Source organism: Garra rufa, chromosome 24 (assembly GCF_049309525.1).
Source record: "Garra rufa chromosome 24, GarRuf1.0, whole genome shotgun sequence".
Classification (NCBI taxonomy): domain Eukaryota; kingdom Metazoa; phylum Chordata; class Actinopteri; order Cypriniformes; family Cyprinidae; genus Garra; species Garra rufa.
In genome coordinates, this window is record NC_133384.1 from 27701554 (window position 1) to 27727876 (window position 26323).

The window sequence follows — 26323 nt, forward strand, 5'->3', positions numbered from 1 at the left end:
AGTCACATGAACCTTCAGAAATCATTCTAGTATTTGCTATTCAAGAAACATTTATTATTATCAATATTTTAAAAAGTTGAATACATTTTTCAGGATTCGTTGATGAATAGAAAGATCTAAAGATCAGCATTTATCTGAAATAATACTTTTATTTAGCAAGGATGCTTTAAATTGATCAAAAGTGATGATAAAGACATTTATAATGTTACAAAAGATTTCTAAATCAGATAAATGCTGTTCTTTTGAACTTCCTATTCATCAAAGAAACCTGAAAAAATTCTACTCAGCTGTTTTCAGCATGATTTTTTAAGCAGCAAATCAGAATATTAGAATGATTTCTGAAGGATCGTAGCTGGAGCAATGATGCTTTGAAATCACACGAAAAAAATACATTTTAAAACACATTCAAATAGAAAGCAGTTATTTTAAATAGTAAAAATATTTAAAAATGTTACTGTTTTAGCTGTACTTTGGATCAAATAAATGCAGGCTTGGTGAGCAGTTGTTACTCCTTTAAAAAAACATTAAAAATCCTACTGTTCAAAAACTTTTGACTGGTAGTGTATTTATATATATAACATACAATATTATAAGTCAAAAACAGAGAGATCCCTACTGCCGATCTCTAAACAAATGCAATAAATTCATACTGACAATAAAGCATTTCAGGCAATAAAACAACAATATGGTTATTTATTTTGATATTTACTGCAGTTTACAGTGTTATTACAGAACTGGTGTTTCTAAAGATGAACTTTAAGCAAACATTAAATAACGGCAAAGATAATCTTAGGAAAACAAGCATTTACAATTCAAAATTCAATATTGAAAATGCAAAAATTCATTTAAAAAAAAACTCAAATCTGCTGATAACAGGTATATTAGTACTGATATATATTGTGCATCCTATATTTCTTATGTCACACACAAAAAACTCATAAATCAACACATCAAATCAGTATTTACACAATTTACAAAGTTTCTTGATCTTTAAAGTGAAAAAAAAAAACACAATATCTCTCTACCCCCCACATTAAACTACATACTTCAATACTGACCTCTGAGTTCAGAGCCCAAACTGCCAGTTATGTCCCAGGCCAGCGCAGACCCCAAAATAATCCAATCCAATTACCAACATGTCCATCATGTGCGGCCCCCGGGCAAGGTCACGACCTTTTCAAGATATTCAAAAATCCCTCTCATTGTAAAGACATCTTTATGGAAGCCGTCTAGACCTCAAACCTGGGAGCGATGTGAAAACAAGCCACCGAGATGTTTTTCCTCGATTCAAATCCAATAAAACTATTAAAAGCAGATCATGAAATATAGCGACCAGCCTCGGCTTCTCAACAGTGCTGTCTATGAGAGCAGCAGTTCAATAATTGCCATTTAAGGTGACACGCTTGACTTCAGATAGAAAAAAAAAATGAATTCCTACTATAGCAGACCACTACTCCCTAAGGAGGGATCTCAAGGTTCTTGCTATTCTTGCATGGGAAAGTCGACTCACTGCCAGAAGCTGCCAGTTTGCTCGAAGAACAAATCTAAGGACGAGAGACAAAGGAAGTGGCCCTCACATCAGCGCATGTGAATAAAGCAGCTGTTTTGTAATGGGCCGAAATATTGCACTGTTGATAATGGCTCCACGGTTTCTCTTCCTGGAGGCTTTGAGAAGCGAGGGGTGTCTTTCTGCTGCCACACACTGCAGAGACAATACAGCCATAAACTGAAAGGATCTAAATCACTTTCAATCACAGCAGAGCAACTGATTCCCAACAAGCTCTTTTATGCTCTGCTTCAGCCCCACCCAGTTCACTACCAACAATTACCACTTTGAAGATGTGCGCTGATGCAAAACACTAATCACCCAGATACTGGCCATGTAATGTTCATTTCCTATGCACAGCAGTGTAAACAAGGCTCAAGAGCCACTTGTGAATGGAAGCTTGGGTATTTCTTCATTTAAATGGACATCTGAAGTGCCTCGTGTACAACTTGGGAATAAATCAATGGCTGTGGAAGAAATACAATGATTTGTGAAGATAGGTGCTGTTTTTATACATGAAAGTAGAGCTGGGTGATATATAGAATGTTTAAGATATATTCAAAAATATTTGTTGGTGATATAAAATGAACTAGCAGTGTGAATTTCAGTTTTTATATACTTTAAATTTGGTAATCAAGTTTCCTGAAGACCCTTGTGCTTCTTTTCAAATAATTTTTCTCAAAACAATAACTGAAACGTTTGTTAGTGTCATCCGTCTTTAAAACCCACACGTGACATTATATTTATATGTTATTTGAAACAATTGTAAATAAATATTTAATAAATAATAATTAAAAACTTAATTAAATCATAAATATAAACTCAAATATTAATATATTTTGGAAAAATGTATGCTGGAAAAATGTACATTTATATCAATTTAAATATCAATATCATATGTTTAATATTATATATAAATATATACAATTAAAATGTATTTGTTATTTATATATTATATAAAATGTATTAATTTGTCAAAAGGCTAATATATATATGTAAATAATAAATAATATATATATATAATATATATAAATATCAAACATATATTTAATTTAACTACATTTTTTTTAAATATTCATTTATTTGTCAAAGGCTGAAAAAATATAATATAATTATATTATATTATATTATGCATGTGTACGTATTTAGTTATATACATATATGCATACACACATTTAAATATTAATATAATTAATATAAATATATTATATTATACGTGTGTGTGTGTGTGTGTGTGTGTGTGTGTGTGTGTGTGTGTGTGTGTGTGTGTGTGTGTGTGTGTGTGTGTGTGTGTGTGTGTGTGTGTGTGTTTATTTATTTAAATAAATACTTAATAAATAAATTTAAACCTAATTAAATTATAAATATAAACTAAAATATTAATATATTTTGGAAAAAATTAGACTGGAAAAATTTAAACTTATACACATTTAAATATCAATATCATATTGTTTAATATTATATATAAAAATCCAATTAAATGTATTTGTTATTTATATATTATATAAAATTTATAAATTTCTCAAATGGCTAATATATATATATATATATATATATATATATATATATATATATATGTGTGTGTGTGTGTGTGTGTGTGTGTGTGTTTACATTTACACATTTAAATATTAAAATCATTAATATAAATACATAAATATCATACATATAATTAATTAAACCATATATGTATATTTTTAAATAATTATGAAATTGTCAAAAGGCTGAAAATATATAATTAGCCATTATATTATATTAATTATATTATATTATATTATATTATATTATATTATGTGTGTGTATATATTTAGCTATATATATATATATATATATATATATATATATAAACATACACACACACACACACACACACACACATTTTTAAATTTCATACGTTTAAATTCATTTTTTAATATCATATATATATATATATATATATATATATATATATATATATATATATATTTACTCTATTTTTAAATCTTCATTTATTTGTCAAAAGGCTGAAAATATATAATTAAATATTTCTATTATATTATACATAAAAGCTCATATATTTATTGATCAAATAAAATTTAACTATATTGCCCAGCCCTAAACAAATTTAATAAATTCACACTGACAACAGCATTTCAGTGATGACGCAAATGTCTGCTGCAGTTTACAAAGTAGAAGTAGTGATTTACTGTTTGCTTGCACTTTAAAACATTTCCATGAAAAGGTGGCTCTTGCTTTCTCAGCACTCTCTCAAATTCAACTTCCTGTCCAATTAGTCTCCTTTTCCTGCATTTAGCTGAATTTCAGCCGATTACCACAAAAGCTCTGCGACATAACTCATATGTTAGTGTGTTACTAAGCTTATTTACATAATTCCTGCCGATACATGCCACCAAGACAGACACACAAAGGGATCTTTTCAGAAATGCAACACACGTGTTTAACCGTTAACCTTTCTTCTCTAAAAGTGTAACTGTTTTGCCAATGGTCTTTTTCAGATCTTTAATAAGGTCACTCTACGGAAAGATTCCACGCCCGAGACGCATTTGTAAAGCGCCACACTTTCAGAACTATGACAACAATGTAAGACTGACACATAGTTTGTAAGTCTTCAATGATTGGGAGAGTAACACCCCCACTCAGATCTGGTGTTCCTACTGTTCAAGGTCCAAAGCTGCGGGAAGGAGAGACCTGGAGGCCAAAAGCAGCGGTCACACACTGGCAGCTCTCAGAGTAACTCTCCTACCCAGCTGGGGTCAAGGACCCTCCATCACCCCGACGAACAAAAGGAGAGATTCCTACAGACCCTGGACAACATGGCACAGACACAATGGGAGGCTGGAAACACCCCCCACCACATACACACACAGCCACCCCTCCATCACCTCCTTATTAAGGAACTCTCAAGCAAAGGCAAGGATTAGCACACTGGACCCCATCCAAACGCACCCAAACACCACTGCCTTGGGAATGCAGTAAGCGCACATGCAAGGGCAATCATCCTGTTAATCTTCATTCACTCCTCTATTATAAAAACATTTCTTGCTGTTTTAAAACACTTCACTTAAGATTACAGAGTAGGGCTGGGCGATTAATCGAAAAATAATCGAAATCGACATTCAGAACCTATAATCGTTAAAATTTTTCCAGGAAGATTATTTCAATTACTTTCCCTTTAAAAAACACAAGCGCTCCGTTCCGTTATTCCGCCGACATGTCGATGGAGAGCTTAAACAGTATTTATACAGTAAAAAGTATTTACAGGATATACAAGGGTAATTTTATTTAGAGGAGATATTGCTTATTTTCTACTTTTAATATGAAAAAGATTGAAAATTATTTATTTTGTTTCCAATAGTGCAAGTTATTTATTTTCACTAATTTAAGAAAAATGTGACTTTTCGTTTTAAGCAATGCTTGCTTTAATTTCAGTTGTTCAACACTGATTTCAATTAATAATCATAGATCGTAGATAGTGTGTTTCCTTCAATTATTTTAAAATCAAGTAATGCACCCTTCATCCAAAAATCTCTCGCTTGTAATATGTGAGCATATTTACTGTACAAAACTTGTCAGTGAACTATGAGGGCAAAAAAATAAATATTATATAAATATAATTAAATATAATTTTATTAATAAATAAAATAATCGTTCATTAATCGTAATCGGGTTAAAATGTTCAATCAATCGAGATTTTGATTCTAAGCCAAATTGCCCAGCCCTATTACAGAGTATAGAGGAAAAGCTCATTAATAATAAAACAGAGTATTATTTGATCAAATATTCCCACAATTTCACACCTAAGTTCCGAAAAGCCATTATTAATTCCCCCATAATTTTCTGGTCACAACACAGTAACACTGGCTCAACCAATGGCATGAGTCTGGAGGCGGGATAAACTGTTTGTCTGGCCAATTGCTTATGGGCGAGTGATTCGGAAATCTGTTTGAAAACAGACACTATTTATATATATATATATATTAGTGGTGGGCCGTTATCGGCGTTAACGTGCTGCGTTAACGTGAAACTCTTATCGCGCGTTAAAAAAAATATCGCCGTTAATCTATTCTCAAATCTGGGTTGGGAGCTGGGTCTAAACTACGCAAGCTATGATGACTTTCACCTTGATAGTTTAACGCGGATGTATACCGAAGACTATTATGGTCGCGCGTTTAAGTCTCCTCCGCCAAAACACAGACGGGATCACGTCGTCCTCCATTCATAAAACCCGGATCTACTATAGCGAAATGCCACGTAAATTCGTCGTTTTTTGGATTCATAAATCAAATGTTGGTCAGTCACTTAATTCAAATCGCGATATGGACTAGTGTATGTGAAAACTGAAATGCAAAAGACCGTTTTAATATGAATCCGATATGTTCCGTTTGCCTAGCTGTATGTCTGAATGGCGGAGACGAGCTTTTACTACACGCATACCGAAACACACGTGACGCTCCCGGTAATTTTTGGCATTTTCATCTCACATGAACAGATAAACTCAATCTCCCAAACTGCTGTGAGTGTCACTTTTACCGTTTCAAAACTATCATCATATCATACTGTATGACACAGAAACTTCATGGCAAACCTGTCAAAATAAAAGTACGGTGTAACATGGGCTGGGTAAGTGTTGACGTTAAAAAAAACACAATCTAATAGGTAGAAAAAATAATTTCATTGTTAGTTAGTTAGTAAACACAAGTACATCTAATTGAACATAATTTATTTTCATCAACAAATTATCATAGAAAAGCTTTATGAGCTTTATGATCCATTCTCAAAGACTTTTAAGTCATTATTTGGGAAGTACACATATTCTGAATGCCTTCAGCAGAATTCAAATTAGCCATTTTAATCTAGATTAATCTAGATTAATTCCAAGATTTAATCTAGATTAATCTAGATTAAAAAAATTAATCTATGCCCACCCCTAATATATATATATATATATATATATATAATAAATTATAACTGGCCATTCTACAGAATTGGTTCAAAGTCGGAGTTGGAAACATCTTGAAAAAAATGTGTCTTTTTCCACAAATGTTGTATGTATCCAAATTGTATAATATCCAAGGTACGTGTTTCTAGTAATTGTGCAGTTAATCCCCATATTGTATTTTCAGAAAGTTTGGGAATATTTGTCCTCTCCCCAAATTTGTCACTACTGAAACACAGTAATATATAATTTAATAACAATTACAATTTTAACAATAGTTCAAGTGTGATTTATGAGATTTGTTGTATTTTGAATCCAATTTTTCTTTGTAAAAGGCAAAAAGTTGAACACACTAATTTCAAACTTAAGAATTCATTAGTTTGAATATACACTGAACCAAACACTATCATAACATCTAAGTTAATCATTTAGTATACTTTATTTTTTACAAAACATCCCATGTTTCGGTCATGAAAGCACATTTTCGGAATGTCATTACACAATTTTAACTCACTACTAAAACGTGACTAAAACATACTAAATTACAAACATTTACACTACTGTACTACTGTCCAAATGTTTCTGTTGTGAATGTTACGGTAGTAGGAATTTTATGGGATAACACCCCAAAAAACAAATATGTTACTACCAAAACCTACAGACATGACTGTTATTGCAGTGACAATTTTATTAAATTACACCAAAAAAAAAACAAAGATGTCACTACCGAAATGTCACCAAATGTTTTAGTCGTGACTGTTACCTTAGTGAGAATTTTATGGGATAACACTCAAAAAAACAAAGATATCACTACTGAAACTTCATCAAATGTTTTGGTCGTGATTGATGTTACACCAGTGACAATTTTATGGGATAACACCCAAAAAATAAAAGACGTCACTGCCGAAACTTTTTACCAAACGTTTTTGTTGTGAATGTTACGGTAGTGAGAATTTTATGGGATAACACCCCAAAAAACAGACATGTTATTACGAAAACTTCACTAAATGCTTTGGTCGTGACTGTTATGGTAAGGACAATTTTAAGAAATAACACAAAAAAAACCAAAGATGTCACTACCAAAACGTCACCAAATGTTTCAGTCATTATTGTTACGGTAATGACAATTTTATGGAATAACACTCAAAAAAACAAAGATGTCACTACCGAAACTTTATCAAATGTTTTGGTCTTGATTGTTTTAGTAGTGACAATTTTATGGGATAACACTCCCCCCAAAAAAACAAAGATGTCACTACCTAAACTTCACCAAATATTTTGGTAGTGACTGTTATGGTAGTGACAATTTTATTGGATAACACCCCAAGAAACAAAGATGTCACCATCGAAACTTCACTAAACATTTTGGTCGTGAATGTTACGGTAGTGACAATTTTATGGGATAACACCCCCCAAAAACAAAGATGTCACTACCAAAACGTCACCAAATGTTTCGGACATGAATGTTACGGCAGTGACAATTTTATGGAATAACACTCAAAAAAACAAAGATGTCACTACCGAAACTTCATCAAATGTCTTGGTCTTGATTGTTTCAGTAGTGACAATTTTATGGGATAACACCCCCCCCAAAAAACAAAGATGTCACTACTGAAACGTCACCAAATGTTTCGGACATGAATGTTACGGCAGTGACAATTTTATGGGATAACACCCCCCAAAAACAAAGACGTCACTACTAAAACTTCACCAAATATTTTCGTTGTGACTGTTTTAGTAGTGGCAATTTTAGATACTTTTGAACCTAGCTCAAAGATGCTAATCAGAACATGGTTACCTAGCACAGTTCTGAACAGTTGTACACACATAAAAGCTAAATGTGTTCAGTAGTGACATTCTTAAACTTACACACTGTTTTTTCAGACTTTTGAACACATTTAGCTCAAAATGATGGGGCCTATTTCATCTTCATCTTCAAGTTTATTTGTATAGCGCTTTTCACAATACAAATCGTTGCAAAGCAGCTGCACAAAAAAGTAGGCTACTACAATATATTTAGTAGCTTATTAGTGGTGACTCCTGTATGTTAAGTCAATTATTACTTATTCACTCACCACAGACAAAGTTATCTCTGACTGTGACTTTATATTTGTTTAAGATTGCTGGCATTGTTGAATGAATTCACAGTGTTAAAGGCAAATAAACTTTCCCTTGCCATTATCCAAAAAAGATAACGAAAGGGTAGTGACCGTGAAACCAAGGCTAACGTTGACCCCCAACAACAACAACTCTGTATAGTCTCACTCTTACCTTTGGTGTTAAAGGCTTCCTTGAGGTGAAGCAGCACATCTGCAAACCTCCGCACATCGTTGACCAGCTGCATGATGCAGTCGGGATCAGCGCCCGCCATGTCCATGCTGTCCGACCCCGAGCTGATAGAGCTTAGAGAGCCGCTCTTCGCCGAACGGCCCAAACCCCATGACCCTGAGCCCGAGGAAAGGGGGAAAAAGTGGGAGTTGGGAAGCCGTGCCATTCCCTGCGATCGCTTGCTCAGTCCTCCGCTGCTTTGCTGCAGCATCCCAGCAGCAAACATCCCAGCTGCAGCCAGTTTGAAAGGATCCCAGTACAACGCTCCCTGGAGACTCTCAGATTCCAAGAGTTTCCTCACCACTGACAGTTAGTCCTGTGTGCACAACAGAGTCAACGTATGGTTAAACCTCTAATGTTTAAAGACAAGAACACTTTTATTTGCTGGACCTTACTGCGCAGGCGCGCACACACTGGGGAAATTTAAGCTGTGCTCTAATAGGGATGTTTTACACACCAAATTGGTTTAGCCTTCACTGAGCCTCAACAGTGATTTACATTTCAAATTAAGAAACCTGCTCGGATATACTTTTAGATGGGGATATTTGTTACAAGCAAACCTGGAATTTCAAAGGCATAATTTGACTGTGACCCGAGGCTTAGGAAAGCTTGGGAAAAGTCTTTATTTCACTTTAAACCTCTAACTCGATCATGCCTGCATCAGACTGTATTATTTCACATACACTACGAGTCAAAAGTTTTAATGTTTTTTTTTTTGAAGAAGTCTGTTCTGCTCACCAAGCCTGCATTTATTTAATCCCAAGTACTGCAAAAACATTAAAATTCTGAAATATTTGTATTATTTAAAATGACTGTTTTCTATTTGAATATATTTTAAAATGTAATTTATTCCTGTGATTTCAAAACTGATTTTTAGCATTATCACTCCAGTCACATGATCCTTCAGAAACCATTCTAATATTCTGATTTGCTGCTCAAAAAAAAACATTTATTGTTATTATTATGTTGAAAATGGCTGAGTAGATTTTTCAGGTTTCTTTGATAAATAGAAAGTTCATTTATCTGAAATAGAAATCTTTTGTAACATTATATTATCATCTTTTGACCAATTTAAAGCATCCTTGCTAAATAAAAGTATTCATTTCAATAATTTCTCCAAGCTTTTGAAAGGTATAGTGTATAATGTTACAAAGGGTTTTTATTTCAGATAATATTCATTAAAAAATTAAGACTGGAGTAATGATGCTGCAAATTTAGTTTTGATCACACTAAAAAATACATTTTAAAATATATTCAAATAGAAAGCACTTACATTAAATAGTAAAAGTGTTTCACAGTTTTACTGCTTTTGCTCTATTTTAGATCAAATAAATGCAGGTTTAGTGAGCAGAAGAGACTACTTAAAAAAAAAATACATAAAAAATCTTACTGTTCAAAACTTTTTGACTGGTAGTGTATAAGACTTGCATTCTTTATATCAAGTGCTCTTTTTATAACTTAAAAATACAGGTAAACACAATCCCAGTGTCTAAACTTTGCTCAAGATAAAACGCTTCGAGGAAAGCCAAGTTACTAACATCACAGACTAAAGATGAAGTAATCTCACTTTATCTTTGTTTAGGATTTCTGCCATTTTTGAAAGAACTCACACTGTGGATTGTAAATATAGCTGTTGCTGTCATTCATAAGAAAAGAGATAAACACAAGGTTAGTAAGAACACGTTAGAAGTCCAAACATCTATTTTTCCACCAAAACAAGATCAGCCAAGCAAGTATTAATATAAAAGTCTGACGCTATTAAATCTACTAATCATATTATGAAAATAAAGTCAGGACTTTATAGAAACTAAAACAATTTACCCAGACATTTTCATGGAAATACTGCTTTGCAGTTTTCATGCATAACTGGTGTTTATGTTAACAGTTTAATCCTGCTGTCATTACTTTCACACTAATTGTTTTAGAAAACAAACAAATCTTTCCTAAAATGGTTTCTAATGAGTTAGAATGAAAATGAGAAGTGGCAGAGAAGCAGAATAACAGTTTAAAGATCAGAAATATCATTAATTACAATGACATTTTTACATTAGTTGTAGGTTAGTATTTTCAGAGAAACATGAATTGACTGCTAGACAACTTCTTTTTAAAAAATCCAAAGCTTCTTCTCTCAAAAGTTAAATACAGAATGACACATCAACACCACAATTTCTACCAAAATTCACTTTTTAAGTGTCCCAAACTGAAAAAAACACTGAAATTTAAATATCATACTCTGCTTTAACTGGAATAAAGTGAAATAACGATGCACTGAACGAATAAACCAATCAAATTAAACGAGAAAATTCTAATAGACTGAACCCAATGGCAAATATGCAGTCCATTCCCAAACAACACAACGTTTCTTTAATAGACTTGTAATTAATGTAAAGTGGGAAGTATTTAACTATAAAACTAACCACAAACTAACTCAAAAGTTACACATTTGTGGATCAACTTGCTGTTAATTTCATTTAATTCCTAGTTTATTTCTATTTACCTCAGTTTCTATTTAAAATACGCAGTGCAGCGATTTACCTTCACAAGTAGTTCTTCAAACTTAGGTATTTCATCAATATCCCACCAGATAAGCAATTTAGTTTTTTATCAAATATGAAATTAAAACACTCATACTCACTTGAGGAGCATATCTCAATCATTGCACACAAGTGCATGTACATTGGAAACCACAATATATCCGAAATACCGTTAAATCCCCGGTTAGCTCTACCGTTTCCGTCCCGTAAACTGAAATAATGCTGTCTAAAGTGCGCTTCACATTCCGCTCGGCTTCGCCCCGCCCTTTAGCGGCAATCTAACTCCTGATTGGTCCCGGTGAAAGAGAGGCGGGGCATCTGTCTCCACCCACTAACAACAGGTGTATAATGGACTATGGACGATATATTGAAATACACGGCTTCTGTTCTTTTGGAGTATATAAATAACGCCTCAAGATGACTTTTCCTGAATGTACTGTTCATATCTGATATTTAAGGTTATTACGAATACAGGGCATTTAAAATCACTGCTCAAGATTAGAAACTGAAATTTGCCTAAGGATTTGATCCATCTAGTGGCTGCTTTTTGGTGTTACGATCATTTTATTTTTTAATTTTCTGTTTTAAAGTGTTAGTAAATTGTAATTTTTGTAATTTTTAATGTCTTTTAGTTTTATATTTTACATTTTATTTGTTTCTGTTTTTAGTTAAAAAAAATGTATTTAAAAAATTATTTCAAGTAATGAAAATCTTATTTTGGTTTTACTTTTTAGTTATACAAAAATACTGCAAAACAAAAAACTGAATAAATGCATGAGAAAGTTTAAATGGTTTCCCCTGCTCACAACTCAGAAGTATAATCATATTTACTCCCTTATTTATAGTCAATACAGTCAGACTAATACTGTCATCCCCCCCCCCCCCCCCCCAGCATATAATGGTGGTGGTTTACATAAAGCAGCATACATCATATCCAGTCAACCAGTCAATCCGGCCTGACAGCCATTTTCACAGAACATGAAAACATGGACATTACAAGCTACAATATATAAACTTTTATGCATAATAAACCCATTAAACCCACTGTAATCGATGTTGGCTAATTCAGAGTATGTGGCAGAGCAATGCAGAGCCATACTGACTGATATAATCATCTTCCTCTGGGGAAAATATAAGCATTCACTACCTTCCCCTGTTTATGGAGCTAATGATCCACCAGGCATGACAGCATTCAAGCAACAGCAATGAATCATACAGAAAGCAGACTGACAGTTACATAACCAAGGTGGAAAAAAAGAACAGCACATCCTATGTAATATTAGAGAATTTCAGGAAATTGTATATTTTTTTAAGTGTTAAGAATAAATAACACCATTAGGATTTACTGGTTTAAGCCACTAAATAACCCTGGAGGTTTAATAATGGTTAATAATTAATAACAGGCTATTTAGGAAGTAAAATAATTGCAAATCCCAGCTGCTGTTTTTCTGAAAAACACACTTAGTATTAGCCTACATTAATCATGAATATGATCTTTTTCACTTTTTATAATAAACTAATGAGCCTTATGTGAGTTAAACTCTTGTTTTTCACTTTAGATATTAAATATCATCAATGGCTAGCCTTTATATTAGTTTAAAAAAATAAAGCACACCTCGAATATTTTGTAATTATTTCAAATCATATTATGTTTAACCTATATTATCTTATAATTGTTTTGATAACAGTATAATTGTGTTTATTTTATATATTTATAGAATTGTAGAATTATTGTAGTATTAAACGGCGCTCTCTAGTGGTCTTTCCTGTAACGTCGCATTTCCCCCTCCCTTGCATACGTAATCTAGCCAACTGCGAGGTCCTTAAAGAAGTGTATAATATAAAATAGGAATAGTAGGATCATTTCCGCGAATCGGTTCTTTTAACTCGTTTCAAAGGAGTTTAAAAAATAAAAATATACTTTTAATATAAAGTCATAGTCATAGTCATATTCAATTCAACTCAATCAGATTTAATGTCATACAATCTTTTTTTCCTCACAGAAAATTTATATGAAATATTTCTGCTTTTTAATAGTGCTAAATTTCCTTTGGATCCATTGGTAAAATCCTCGGTTCACTCTAAATGATTCAGTCCTCGGCAGTAAATCGGTGAGATGTTAGCCCGAATCACTACGAGTCAAAAGAGTCATTTGTACGAGTCAGTTGAGACTCGAGAAGCGAATGAATCATTCAAACGGCTTTGTGGACCAGTTCAATCAATTCACTGAACAAATTCGACTCGCACGAATGATTCATTTACGAATCATCATTACTGTGAAACAGAAACAGAAAGAGTAGGACGTTACCGCTTTACAACGTGTTATATACGACATTGTGTTAATTTATAAAGGAATTAATTCAACGATATACTTTGGTACGGTTCATTCTGATTATTAAACTCGGATTTGTTATCCGCACGCCGTCCAGGACCTTTACAATAGTCACATAGCTTAGATTTTGATCCATTTGGCCGCAACGGCAATAACACCGGGAGATGTGTCAGCCGAACGCGCTTCGCGGGACCGCGGTGTGGTTCTGACCCGCTGTGCGATCCGGCTGTGCGGTTGTAATAACGGTTGGTTTCGGCGGAGGAGTTTGACATGTCTGGCGCAGGGGCCGGTGGAGGGGCGCAGTCTGCGGGGCTGGGCGCTGCCGCCGCGGGCTGCTGCTCCTCCTCGTCGGGCGCCGGTTCTGCCGCATTATTAGGCGGTGGATCGGGCATCGCGGGCCGGTTACCCAGCCGAGTTCTCGAGCACGTATTCTCCTATCTGGAGCTGCCGGATCTCATGAACTGCTCGCTCGTTTGCTGGCACTGGTACAACTGTCTGGCGGATGAAAACAGCGAGGTGTGGCGGAGTCTATGCGCCCGCTCTCTCAGTGAAGAAGCGATGCGCTCTGATATCCTTTGCAACCTGTCTTCATATAAAGCAAAAGTAAGATTTTTAAAATCAGTTCATGTTAGTATGTTATTAGTTTAATTAATATAACCGACAATGCAATACGTACATCATTCATCGTGTCAATGTGGATTTTTAAAACATTATTTTTTTAATAAACTAGATTTTGAAAGCATGAAGGTGTGGTATTATTTGCTTTTATGTTTCGATTAATAAACATAACACATTTCAAAATTTAAATGCATTTTTTTAATACAGTTATGTTAGTAGGTGACCGTCAGAACAGTACCAAATGGTCTCCAATGTATGACGTCATTTGTAAATATTAGACTGAAATCAATAGCTTGTCTGCAATGTATAGACACAAAGCTATAGATAATTGGTCATTTACATAAACATTACTGAATTATTAAAGCCCTGTACACAACGTTAAAGATTGATCATCACACTTACAAAAAGTGTCATGATATTACTGTTTTTCTTTGACCATTTACCATGCACCACCATGGTGTTTTAAACATGTATCATGGTACTGCTAAATATGTTTAATAATTTATTTAGCTATTTTTAAGTTATTTTACCCTGTCCTTGACAATAGAATAGATGCTAATATGGCATAAAACGGCCAAAAAGAACAGTAAGATATTTATGTTTTATTTATGATTCTCTTTTTGCTCTCCAAGTTTGCATTTATTTGATCCAAAGTACAGGAAAAACAGTACACTTTTGAAATATTTGTATTATTTAAAACAACGGTTTTCTATTTGAATATATTTTAAAATGTAATTTATTCCTGTGATTTCAAAGCTGCATTTTTAGCATCATCAATCCAGTCACATGATCCTTCAGAAATCATTCTAATATTCTGATTTGCTGCTCAAAAAACATTTATTATTATGTTGAAAACAGCTGAGTAGAATTTTTTCAGGTTTCTTTGGTGAGAAAGTTCAGAAGAACAGCATTTATCTGAAATAGAAATTTTTGTAACATTATAAATGTCTTTACCATCACGTTTAATAGATAGACGTATTGATTTCTATCATTTCTTTCCCCCCAAAAATAAAAAAAAGTATACTGATTATACTGATACAGTCTAATTATACTTTTGAATGGTATAGTGTATAATGCTTCAAAATTGATATTTAAGATAAATGCTGATCTTTGGATCTTTCTATTCATCAGAGAATCCTGAAAAAACTGTACTCCGCTGTTTTAAATATTGATAATAATAATAATAAATGTTTCTTGAGCAGCAAATCAGCATATTAGAATGATTTCTGAAGGATCATGTGACACTGAAGACTGGAGTAATGATGCTGAAATTTTAGCTATGATCACAGGAATAAATAACATTTTAAAATATATTCAAATAGAAAACAGTTTTTTTAAATAGCAGAAATAGTTCACAATATTACTGCTTTTGCTGTATTTTGGGTCAAATAAATGCAGACATGGTGAGCAGAAAAAAAAATCTTTAAAAAACATGAAAAATCCTAACTTTTGACTGGTATTGTATGGTAAAATATGTTTGTGTGTGTGTGTATATTCAGTTTTTATTAATTTACAGTAGACCTAAAATGTTGTCAGTTCTTTAATAAGTATGTAAACCAAATAAAGTAACTGAAAATTGTTATTGAATTGGAAACATATCTGTCATTTGATTTTAAAAATATTTTGATACAATCATCGTAAACCATTATTGTTTATCATATTGAATCGTGAGCTGAGTCTATCGTTACACCAGAATATATGTGACCCTGGAGCACAAAACCAGTCTTAAGTCGCTGGGGTTTGTTTGTAGCAATAGCCAAAAATATATTACATGGGTCAAAATTTTAGATTTTTCTTTTATGCCAAAAATCATTAGGAAATTAAGTAAAGATCATGTTCCATGAAGATTTTTTGTAAAATTCCTACTGTAAATATATCAAAATGTAATTTTTGATTAGTAATATGCATTGTTAAGAACCTAATTGGGACAACTTTAAAGGTGATTTTCTCAGTATTTTGATTTTTTTGCACCCTCAGATTCCAGATTTTCAAACAGATGTATCTCAGCCAAATATTGTCCTATCCTAACAAACCATACATCAATAGAAAGCTTATTTATTTAGCTTTCATATGATGTATAAATCTCAGTTTTGTAAAAATTAACCTTATGACTGGTTTTGTGGTCCAGGGTCACATATATAGAGCAGTGTTGGGGAGTAACTAGTTACATTTAACAAAGTTGCAAAATTACAAAAAAAAAAAAAAAAAAAAAATACCTGATAGCTTTAAGCTATAACATGTCTGAAAGTTGATTAACTGATTAACAGTTGAAAGCATTCGTTATAAATTAGTCAAAGAAAAGTAATCAAAAACTTAATCAGATGTAATCAATTACATTACTTCAACAAAAATAAATATTTACACTACTTATTACATTTTAAATAGGCTAACTAATCTGTAACTTATTACATTTCCAAAGTAAACTGATAGAGACAGTGTGGTATCATAGTATTACCATCTCATTCTAGATCAACTTTTATTGGACATAAGTTTGGAGTAACTTTCATTTTCGTCTGTCCTCAGCTGAAGTCTTTCCAGCACGCTCTGAGCTCCCATGACTGCTCCAGGAATGTATATATCAAGAAAAACGGGTTCACTTTGCACCGTAACCCCATCGCCCAAAGCACCGATGGTGCCCGCGGGAAGATAGGCTTCTCGGAGGGCCGGCACGCCTGGGAGATCTGGTGGGAGGGTCCTCTTGGCACGGTGGCGGTGATCGGCATCGCGACCAAGAGGGCTCCCATGCAGTGCCAGGGCTACGTGGCACTTCTAGGCAGCGATGATCAGAGCTGGGGATGGAATCTAGTGGACAATAACCTGCTTCACAACGGAGAAGTCAACGGCAACTTCCCCCAGTGCAACAATGCACCAAAATACCAGGTAGCAGAGCTTGTTAACGTACTATATATAAAAATCATGCTATTCCAGACTTATTCCAAGGAATAGTTGACCGAAAAATTAAGATTCTGTCATTAATTACTCATCCCAAACCCATAAGAACTTCGTTTATCTTTAGAACACAAATTAAGATAGGTTTGATGAAATCCAAGAGCTTTCTGACCTTTCATAGACAGCAACGCAACTAAAAATACTGTTTGTGCGCAAAGAAAATGATTTAAAAATGTTATTTATTTTCTTTGCACACAAAGAATATTCTTGCTGATGTCTCATGGACTATTTTAACGATGTTCTTACTATCTTTCTGGGCCTTGAGGTGGTAGTTGTGTTGCTGTCTATGCAGGGTCAGAAAGCTCTCGGATTTCATCAAAAATGACTTCATTTGTGTTCCGAAGATGAACTGAAAACTTAAAAGGATAGTTCACCCAAAAATGAAAATTTGATGTTTATCTGCTTACCCCCAGGGCATCCAAGATGTAGGTGACTTTGTTTCCTCAGCAGAACACAAACAAAGATTTTAAACGAAAACCGGTGCAGTCTGCCAGCCAAATAATGTGATGGGCACCAGACCTTTAAAAGTAAACAAAAACATGCACAGACAAATCTAAATTACACCCTGTGACTCGTGACGATACATTGATGTCCTAAGACACGAAACGATCGGTTTTTGCGAGAAACTGAACAGTATTTATATCATTTTTTACCTTTGATACACAGCCACGTCCATCTGTCATGAGCACGAGTTTATCATCCGGCTCGTGACATGTGAACGGGCTTCTGGCGTAGTATACGCAAACGCTGAAAGGGGAAATTGGTGAAAAGTCCCGGATGAGTTTGCGCAAGCAAACGTAATCTTTTAGCTTTAAATCGGTTTGAACAATCAGGATAAGCGCAAGTAATTACCATTTTGAATAGCCGCTATACCCACAATCTATGCGCACTGTGTAAACAATGAGTGTCGTTTACAATGCGACAGATCGCTTCCGGCGTTTGCGTATTCTACGCCAGAGCGCGTTCACATGTAACATGCCTGATGCTAAACTCGTGCTCATGACAGATGGACGTGGCTGTGTATCAAAGGTAAGCACTGATATAAATACTGTTCAGTTTTTCGCAAAAAAACGATCGTTTCGTGTCTTAGGACATCAATGTATCGTCACGAGTCGCAGGGTGTAATTTGGATTTGTCTGTGGATGTTTTTTTTTTTACTTTAAAAGGTCTGGTGCCCATCCACTTCCATAATTTGGCTGACAGACTGCACCGGTTTTCGTAAAAAAAATTTTGTTTGTGTTCTGCTGAGGAAACAAAGTCACCTACATCTTGGATGCCCTGGGGGTAAGCAGATAAACATCAAATTTTCATTTTTGGGTGAACTATCCCTTTAAAAGACTTGAGTTTGAAATGTTGGACACTCAGTTGTCAAAGCTATCTTTACACTCTCTGAGTCCAATGCTGGATGACAAAATAACCTCATAAAATTCATACACACTAGTAGAAAACATAGTACATAGTCTGTATTACGTCATTTGTGTCACAACTTCTATATGTGTGCATTTATCCATGTTTTGATTTTATTTGAAATTGAAAAAAGGCTTACAAATCTGTTTGTCATACTTACAATATACCCGCCAAGTCATACGAGTCAGTCTTACATTACCTTTATGTCCTTTTTGGATTATTGAAAGTCATTGACTTTCATAAGAAGGACAAAAACAGCTGAAACATTTTTCAAACATTAAAACATTCCTTGTGTTTCACAAATGTAAACTATATGAGTGGATAGACATTTAAAGAAATAATTTACCCCCAAAAAAGAGAATTCTGTCATTATTTTTCAACTCTCATTTTCTAAAGCTGTTATTTTTGCTGTTATCGTTTCTGTTTTAGTTACCCAGCTGCTTTAAAGTTTTAAGTTGAAGTAACTCAAATATCTAAGTTGTCACTTAGTACAACTTAACATTTCAAGTTGGCTCAACTTTTTTTAGAACTTAAAATTTTAAGGCAGCCAGGTAACCAATTGAGTAACCAAGTTGACTCAACAAATTGTTTTTTTTTCTTTTACATAAAAATAGTTAATGTGACCTCATTGGTTTTGTACCAATTAATTCAACAATTTCTTCTCTATCGTGTCAGTATTCGACACGCGTTCATGACAGTACAACTTACGGGTTTGAAACGACATGAGGTTGAGTAAATAATGACAGAATTTACATTTTGGGGTAAACTATCCCTTTAACTTACAAGACTAAGTGTGAAATGTTGGACATCAAAACAGCTGAAATATACTTCAAATATTCAAACATTCTTGTGTTTTACAGAAAAGGCATGAAGTTGAGTAAATGATGTCTGTACTTTTTAGGTAAAATTAACCTCAAAAAATGAGAATTCTGTCATTATTTTTCAACTCTCATTTTCTTAACCTCTTATTTTTGCTGTTATCGTTTCTGTGAAAAGGAAATATTTCTAATGATTTTTGTGCAGCTCTTTGTGCAGTCAATACAACAGCATTTATAGTGACCACAAGCTCCAAAAATGGAAAAAACACCATAAAAGCAGTCATAAAATGACTCTGGTGCTATATTCCAAGTCTTCAGAAGCTGCTTTTTAACTTTGTGAGCAGGCTGAAATTATGCATGATTTGCCAAGAATCTCTGTCAAAGCTCTAGTCTAAAATATAAAATGCTGTTTGTACAAAGCTATTGTATTTTTGCAGAACACTTGGAATACATCTTATAAAGGCTAGAATAAACTACCCGACTTCGTAACAGATTTGAAAACACTAGGCATCACTTCCCAACTTTTGTAAATGGTTACAGACAAACTGGCCATTAAATGAATGAATGAGTATCTCACACAGTTTTCTTATGACTTTTCAAGTCATTCTGAAAACAACAAACTCACACAGAAACATGAAAATTACTAGCGTGTTCTAAATTCGACTCAAAATATTAAAGGGATAGGTTACCCAAAAATGAACATCACCCTCATGATGTTTCAAACCTATAAGTCCTTTGTCCTTTGGAATACAAATAAGGATATTCTTGATGAAATCCGAGAGCTTTCTGACCCTGCATAGGCAGCAATGCAACTACTACGTTCAAGGCCCAGAAAGGCAGTACACTGTATAAAAAAAAAAAAAAAAAACACAATTTGTTGAATCAACTTAAAATTATTTGTTACTGCTGCCTTAAAATTTTAAGTTCAGTCAACTCAAATAAGTTTAGTCAACTTGAAATGTAAAGTTGTACTAAGTAACATATTTGAGTTGACTTAACAAATTTGGTTTGTTAAACTTAAAAGCTGGGTGAGTTACAATTTTAAGTTGAATCAACTCAAATTTCAAAAGTTGTTGCTTAGTACAACTTAACATTTCAAGTTGACTGAACTTTTAAAAAAATTGTATGGCAGCCATGCGACAAATTATTTTAAGCTGACTCAACAAATAGTTTTTTTTTTTTTTTTACATTAAAATAGTCCATGTGACATCATTGGTTCAACCCTAATTTTAAGTAGCTACAAGAATACTTTTTTGTGCAAAGAAAACAAAAACCTAAATAAGTTTAGTCAACTTGAAATGTAAATTTGTACTAAGTGACAACTTGGATATTTTAACAAAAAATGTTGTTTGTTTAACTTAAAAGCTGGGTAAGTTACAGGTTTGGAACGACATGGGGTTGAGTAATTAATGACAGAAATTACATGTTTGGGTGAACTATCCCTTTAACTTAACTAAGTGTGTAATGTTGGACACCAAGCTGTCAAAGCTATCCTTATACTATCAGACTCCAATGCTGGATGACAAATTACCTTACAAAATCCATACACCATAGTAAAAAGCATAGTACATAGTAAATTGTGCCACAGCTTCTATGTGTCTGCACTCATCAATGTTTTTATTTTATTTGAAATTGAAAAAAGGCTTGCAATTCTGTTTATCATACAAAGTAACTTACAATATACCAGCCAAGTCATATGAATTAGTTTTACGCTACCTTTATGTCCTTTTTTGTACATTGACTTTCATAAGAAGGACAAAAACAGCTGAAATATACTTAAAATATTCAAACATTCTTGTGTTTCACAGAAAAGCTAAAAAGAAAAAGCAAACTATGAGTGAAATGACATGAAGTTGAGTAAATGATGTCAGGTTTGTCATTTTAGGTGAAATGTTTATTAAAGAATTATTTAAGGAAAAATAATCTTAAAAAAGAATGAACTCTCATTTTCTAAACCTCCTATTTTTGCTGTAATAGTTCTGTGGAAAGAAATATTTTGAATGATTTTTGTGCAGTCAATACAACAACATTAATGTGACCACAAGCTCCAAAAATGGAAAAAAAAAACACCATAAAGCAGTCATAATATGACTCATGCACTATTTTCCAAGTCTTCCGAAGCTACCTTTTAACTTTGTGAGCAGGCCGAAATTATGCATTATTTGCTGAGAATCTCTGCCAAAGCTCTAGTCTAAAGTATAAAATGTTTGTACAAAGCTATTGTATTTCTGCAGAACACTTAGAATAAGGCTTATAAAGGCTAAAATACACTACACGACTTCTAAAATCGTAACACGAGGCATTATTTTCCAACTTTTGTAAATGGTTGCAGACAAACTGGGCGTAATAGTCAAGGAAGTTTGCTGCTGTAATATGGCCAAAGCAGGCGGAGTATTATCAGAAATGAGTTCCCAGCTAGTTTAGCATTTGCACATGTGCTGCATGGTATTACTGCTCCTGCTTCAGCCTTATTACGGCAGCAAACTTCCTTGACTATTACGCCGGAATGGGAGTGTAGTTCCTAATCTTATCAGCCTAGAAAATTTAAGCTTTGCATTTCCACCGGTCTTAGTACACGATATAACTACAGAAGAGTCAAGTTTTAAATAGGACAAATATCGAAACTTGTTGGTCATTTTTGAACGTGATGCTATTGGTCTAATAGGATTCAATGATCTATGCTAAGCTATGCTAAAAGTGATATCGCCAGAACAGGAGAACGGCTGAATTGATTTCAAAACGGTAAAAATCAACTTATTAACTCGGGGGGAGTTGGAGAATGAGCCTATTTCCAAAAAAAGTGGAGTGTTCCTTTAAAGGGATAACTCACCCAAAAATTAACGCCACCCTCATGTCGTTCCAAACGCATTAGTCCTTCGTTCATCTTTGGAACACAAATTAAGATATTCTTGATGAAATCCGAGAGCTTTCTGACCCTGCATAGACAGCAATGCAACTACTACGTTCAAGGCCCAGACAGGTAGTACACTGTAAAAAAAAATAATAATAATAATTTGTTGAGTCAACTTTAAAAAAAAAAAGTTACCCTGTTGCCTTAAAATTTTAAGTTCAGTCAACTCAAATAAGTTTAGTCAACTTAAAATGTTAAGTTGTACTAAGTGACAACTTATATATTTGATATTTGAGTTGACTTAACAAAAAATGTTTTTTTAAACTTAAAAGCTAGGTAAGTTACCCAGCTGCCTTAAAATTTTAAGTTAAATCAACTCAAATATCTAAGTTTGAGAGCTTTTTCACCCTGCATACCATACAAGTTTGGAACAACGGGAGGGAGAGTAAATTATGAAGTTTTACTTAAAATATTTATAATATGTTTGTATTTGTTTTCCAGATTGGGGAGAGAATACGTGTAATTCTGGACATGGATGATAAGACACTAGCCTTTGAGCGAGGTTTTGAGTTCCTTGGAGTGGCGTTCCGAGGGCTGCCCAAAACATGTCTGTTTCCAGCTGTGTCCGCCGTCTATGGGAACACTGAAGTGACTATGGTGTATCTGGGAAGACCCCTGGATGGATAAGTAGGATCTTGGTGCCGCTATTGGAACCGGAGAGCACCATGGGAACTGCTGCTTGACATAGATAAGACTCTTGGCTTTTCACATCTGGACTCAAAAAATGGGGAAATTGGTGGTTGGTGGCGGGCTTGTTGATGGATGTCCAACACACATCTGCGGATTTCAGTTGAACATCTATTTGCTTTTAATCCTTTTTGAAGACATGGGACCTTTTTTTAACCTGGTTTTAACCTAATTTATGAAATCGCACAGGGAGCAGCTGTTCTATTTTATGATGTATAAAATGAAGCCAAACTAGAAGAGACAAGTGGCAAAGTTTTCTAATTCATTACAAACATTTTACACACGCATGAAATGAGAAGCTACTATATGAGTACGAGGACGGCTCAGGCTGTCACACACACAAAAACAAATGTACGTGTAGGTAAACGACATGAAGTAAACATGCCAAAACGATGTACTGATATATTACCATTGTTTTTTTTTTTTCAGAGCAGTTATCTGCATGCAGTATACCAGTCTCTTCCTCTGTTTTTTTATTATTATTTTTCAGGACAGGCAAAGGTAGTATGTCGTTATTCCGTTTGTTACTGTACATCTTAACTGTGATGTAGAAGTGTATAGTATTTATTTATTGAGGTCTATCTTTGCTATAACTGAGGTTATGGAGACTCCAAATAAACTCTAAATTGTGCCAGACTGTGAACGTATCCCAGCCTGTTCTATTGTTGCCTTGATGTGGATTTATGTAATCTGGTGGTAAATTAGTCTAATCATATTGGTATTTAGGAATTCATGAAAATCCCATAGTTGTTGTTATTTCACCACAAGGTGGCATCCGTCATCTTGATTTCCTCCACAAGGCAAAACAATGTTGACAGTTATATCTGCTCTGTAAGTGTTCACTTTGTGTACTGTGATTTGTCTAAAATGGCAGGAAAGGACAATTATAGATGACTTAAAATTATTTATAATAAGACAAATAAAACAATGAAAAATAAGCTTTAATTCTCCCCCTTAACTTTTTTTTTTTTTTTTGAATAACCAGGGTTATCTGAATATATAAAGTAGCCTATTTATAAAGTGAGATTGATAGTCCTGGAAAGTTACGTAAATTAATAAAATCTTATATCTTAAAACTTCTATCCTATCCATTGGCATTTTTTACACCCATGTCAAGTTAAAAAAAAAACATTTCATCAGGTGAAAATTATGCGTAAAAAATATTTGTAAAAATTCTTATGTGGACACCTCTGACCTAGAAACTGCATTAGACACATCCTAAAACTTAAATCACCTTAGCAACTGTATAGCAACACATTAAAAATAGCATAGCGACCAGAAAAAAGTGCACTAAAAATAACTGGAAACACACTAAAAAACACAACAAACAACACCCTAGCAAACCAAAGAAGTGCACTAAAAATGACTGGGATTGACACCCTAACAACTGCATAGAAACACATTAAAAATCACCTTAGCAATGCACTAAAAAACACTACAGCACTAAAACACATAGAAGCAAACTAAAACAACTAAGATCACCTTTGCAATGTACTAAAAAGCACTACTGCACTAGAAATGACTCGACACCCTAACAGCCCCATAGAGGTGCACTAAAAATGACTAGGATCACCTTAGTAACGCACCAAAAAAACACTACTGCACTAAAAACAACTCGACACCCTAGCAACCACAAAGAAGCACGCTTAAAACAACTAGGATCACCTTAGCAATGCACTGAAAAACACTACAACACTAAAAACGCATAGAAGAGGACTGAAAATGACTAGGCTCACCTTAGCAACGCACTAAAAAACACTACTGCACTAAAATAACTCGACACCCTAGCAACCACAAAGAAGCATACCTAAAACAACTAGGATCACCTTAGCAATGCACTGAAAAACACTACAACACTAAAAACGCATAGAAGAGGACTGAAAATGACTAGACTCACCTTAGCAACGCACTAAAAAACACTACTGCCCTAAAATTGACTTGACAGCCTAACAGCCCCATAGAAGTGCACTTAAAACTACTAGGATCACTTTAGCAGTGCTTAAAAAAAAACACTACTGCACTAAAAACAACTCAACACCCTAGCAACTACAAAGAAGAACACTAAAAATAACTAGGATCACCATAGTAACGCACTGAAAAACACTACAACACTAAAAACACATAGAAGAGGACTAAAAATGACTAGGATCACCTTAGCAATGCACTAAAAACACTTCAGCACTAAAAATGCATAAAACACCCTAAAAATGGATTAGGATCACCTTAGCATTGCACTAAAAAACACGATCACCCATTGGACTGCTCCAAGCATGTAGATGCGTCCGCCATCTTGGAACATTCAACTTGATGTCATTTGTCATACTATGGGTTTGCAGACCAATGGCTGTGTAGGACTGTGGCATTTTCGAATATTCAGTGATTTCTATAAGTGACTGACGTCAAGTTGACTGCTGCAATATGGCGGATGGCTTACGTATAGTGGCCTATAGAAACAGTCACTAATGAGGCATCTACGTATATACAGTTAATACAGAAGTATTCAGACCCCCTTAAATGTTTCACTCTTTGTTATATTGCAGCCATTTGCTATAATCATTTTATTTCATTTTTTTCCTCATTAATGTACACACAGCACCCCATATTGACAGAAAAACACATAATTGTTGACATTTTTGATTTATTAAAAAAGAAAAACTGAAATATCACGTGGTCCTAAGTATTCAGACCCTTTGCTGTGACACTCATATATTTAACTCAGGTGCTGTCCATTTGTTCTGATCATCTTTGAGATGGTTCTACACCTTCATTTGAGTCCAGCTGTGTTTGATTAGGAAAGCCACACACCCGTCTATATAAGACCTTACAGCTCATGTCAGAGCAAATGAGAATCATGAGGTCAAAGGAACTACCTGGAGAGCTCAAAGACAGAATTGTGGCAAGGCACAGATCTGGCCAAGGTTACAAAAAAAATTCTACTGCACTTAAGGTTCCTAAGAGCACAGTGGCCATCATTATCCTTAAATGGAAGACGTTTGGGACGACCAGAACCCTTCCTAGAGCTGGCCGTCCGGCCAAACTGAGCTATCGGGGGAGAAGAGCCTTGGTGAGAGAGGTAAAGAGGAACCCAAAGATCACTGTGGCTGAGCTCCAGAGATGCAGTCAGGAGATGGGAGAAAGTTGTAGAAAGTCAAGCATCACTGCAGCCCTCCACCAGTCGGGGCTTTATGGCAGAGTGGCCCAACGGAAGCCTCTCCTCAGTGCAAGACACAAGAAAGCCTGCATGGAGTTTGCTAAAAAAC

General features: G+C 34.3%; 3 protein-coding genes across 4 annotated transcripts in view; 1 reads left to right on the top strand and 2 right to left on the bottom strand.

Moving 5' to 3' along the window:
- The window catches only part of arhgap29a (Rho GTPase activating protein 29a), a 62241-nt gene extending 50698 nt beyond the window's left edge, over positions 1 to 11543 (bottom strand). Inside the window, exons 1-2 of the mRNA XM_073830830.1 lie at positions 11443 to 11543; positions 8751 to 9123 (exon numbers count right to left, since the gene is read on the bottom strand). Of these exons, the coding sequence (XP_073686931.1) occupies positions 8751 to 9033 (283 nt within the window). The 5' untranslated portion in view covers positions 9034 to 9123; positions 11443 to 11543. The remainder of the gene's footprint in view (positions 1 to 8750; positions 9124 to 11442) is intronic.
- Positions 1 to 26323, bottom strand: part of prkag2a (protein kinase, AMP-activated, gamma 2 non-catalytic subunit a) — a 234895-nt gene that overhangs the window by 81229 nt on the left and 127343 nt on the right. The gene's annotated exons all lie outside the window — the stretch shown is intronic.
- fbxo45 (F-box protein 45) lies at positions 13679 to 24003 on the top strand. The gene is made up of 3 exons (XM_073831041.1): positions 13679 to 14276; positions 16815 to 17171; positions 22818 to 24003. Exons 1-3 carry the CDS (start codon positions 13944 to 13946, stop codon positions 23001 to 23003), a joined length of 876 nt encoding a protein of 291 aa, XP_073687142.1. The 5' UTR covers positions 13679 to 13943; the 3' UTR covers positions 23004 to 24003.

What these genes read in the sequence shown, in the direction of transcription:
- fbxo45 (XM_073831041.1), top strand. Translation starts at nt 13,944, where the DNA reads ATGTCTGGCGCAGGGGCCGGTGGAGGGGCGCAGTCTGCGGGGCTGGGC. An exon ending in TGTCTTCATATAAAGCAAAA is followed by an intron (nt 14,277 to 16,814) that starts GTAAGATTTTTA and finishes GTCTGTCCTCAG; the next exon opens with CTGAAGTCTTTCCAGCACGC. An exon ending in ACAATGCACCAAAATACCAG is followed by an intron (nt 17,172 to 22,817) that starts GTAGCAGAGCTT and finishes TTTGTTTTCCAG; the next exon opens with ATTGGGGAGAGAATACGTGT.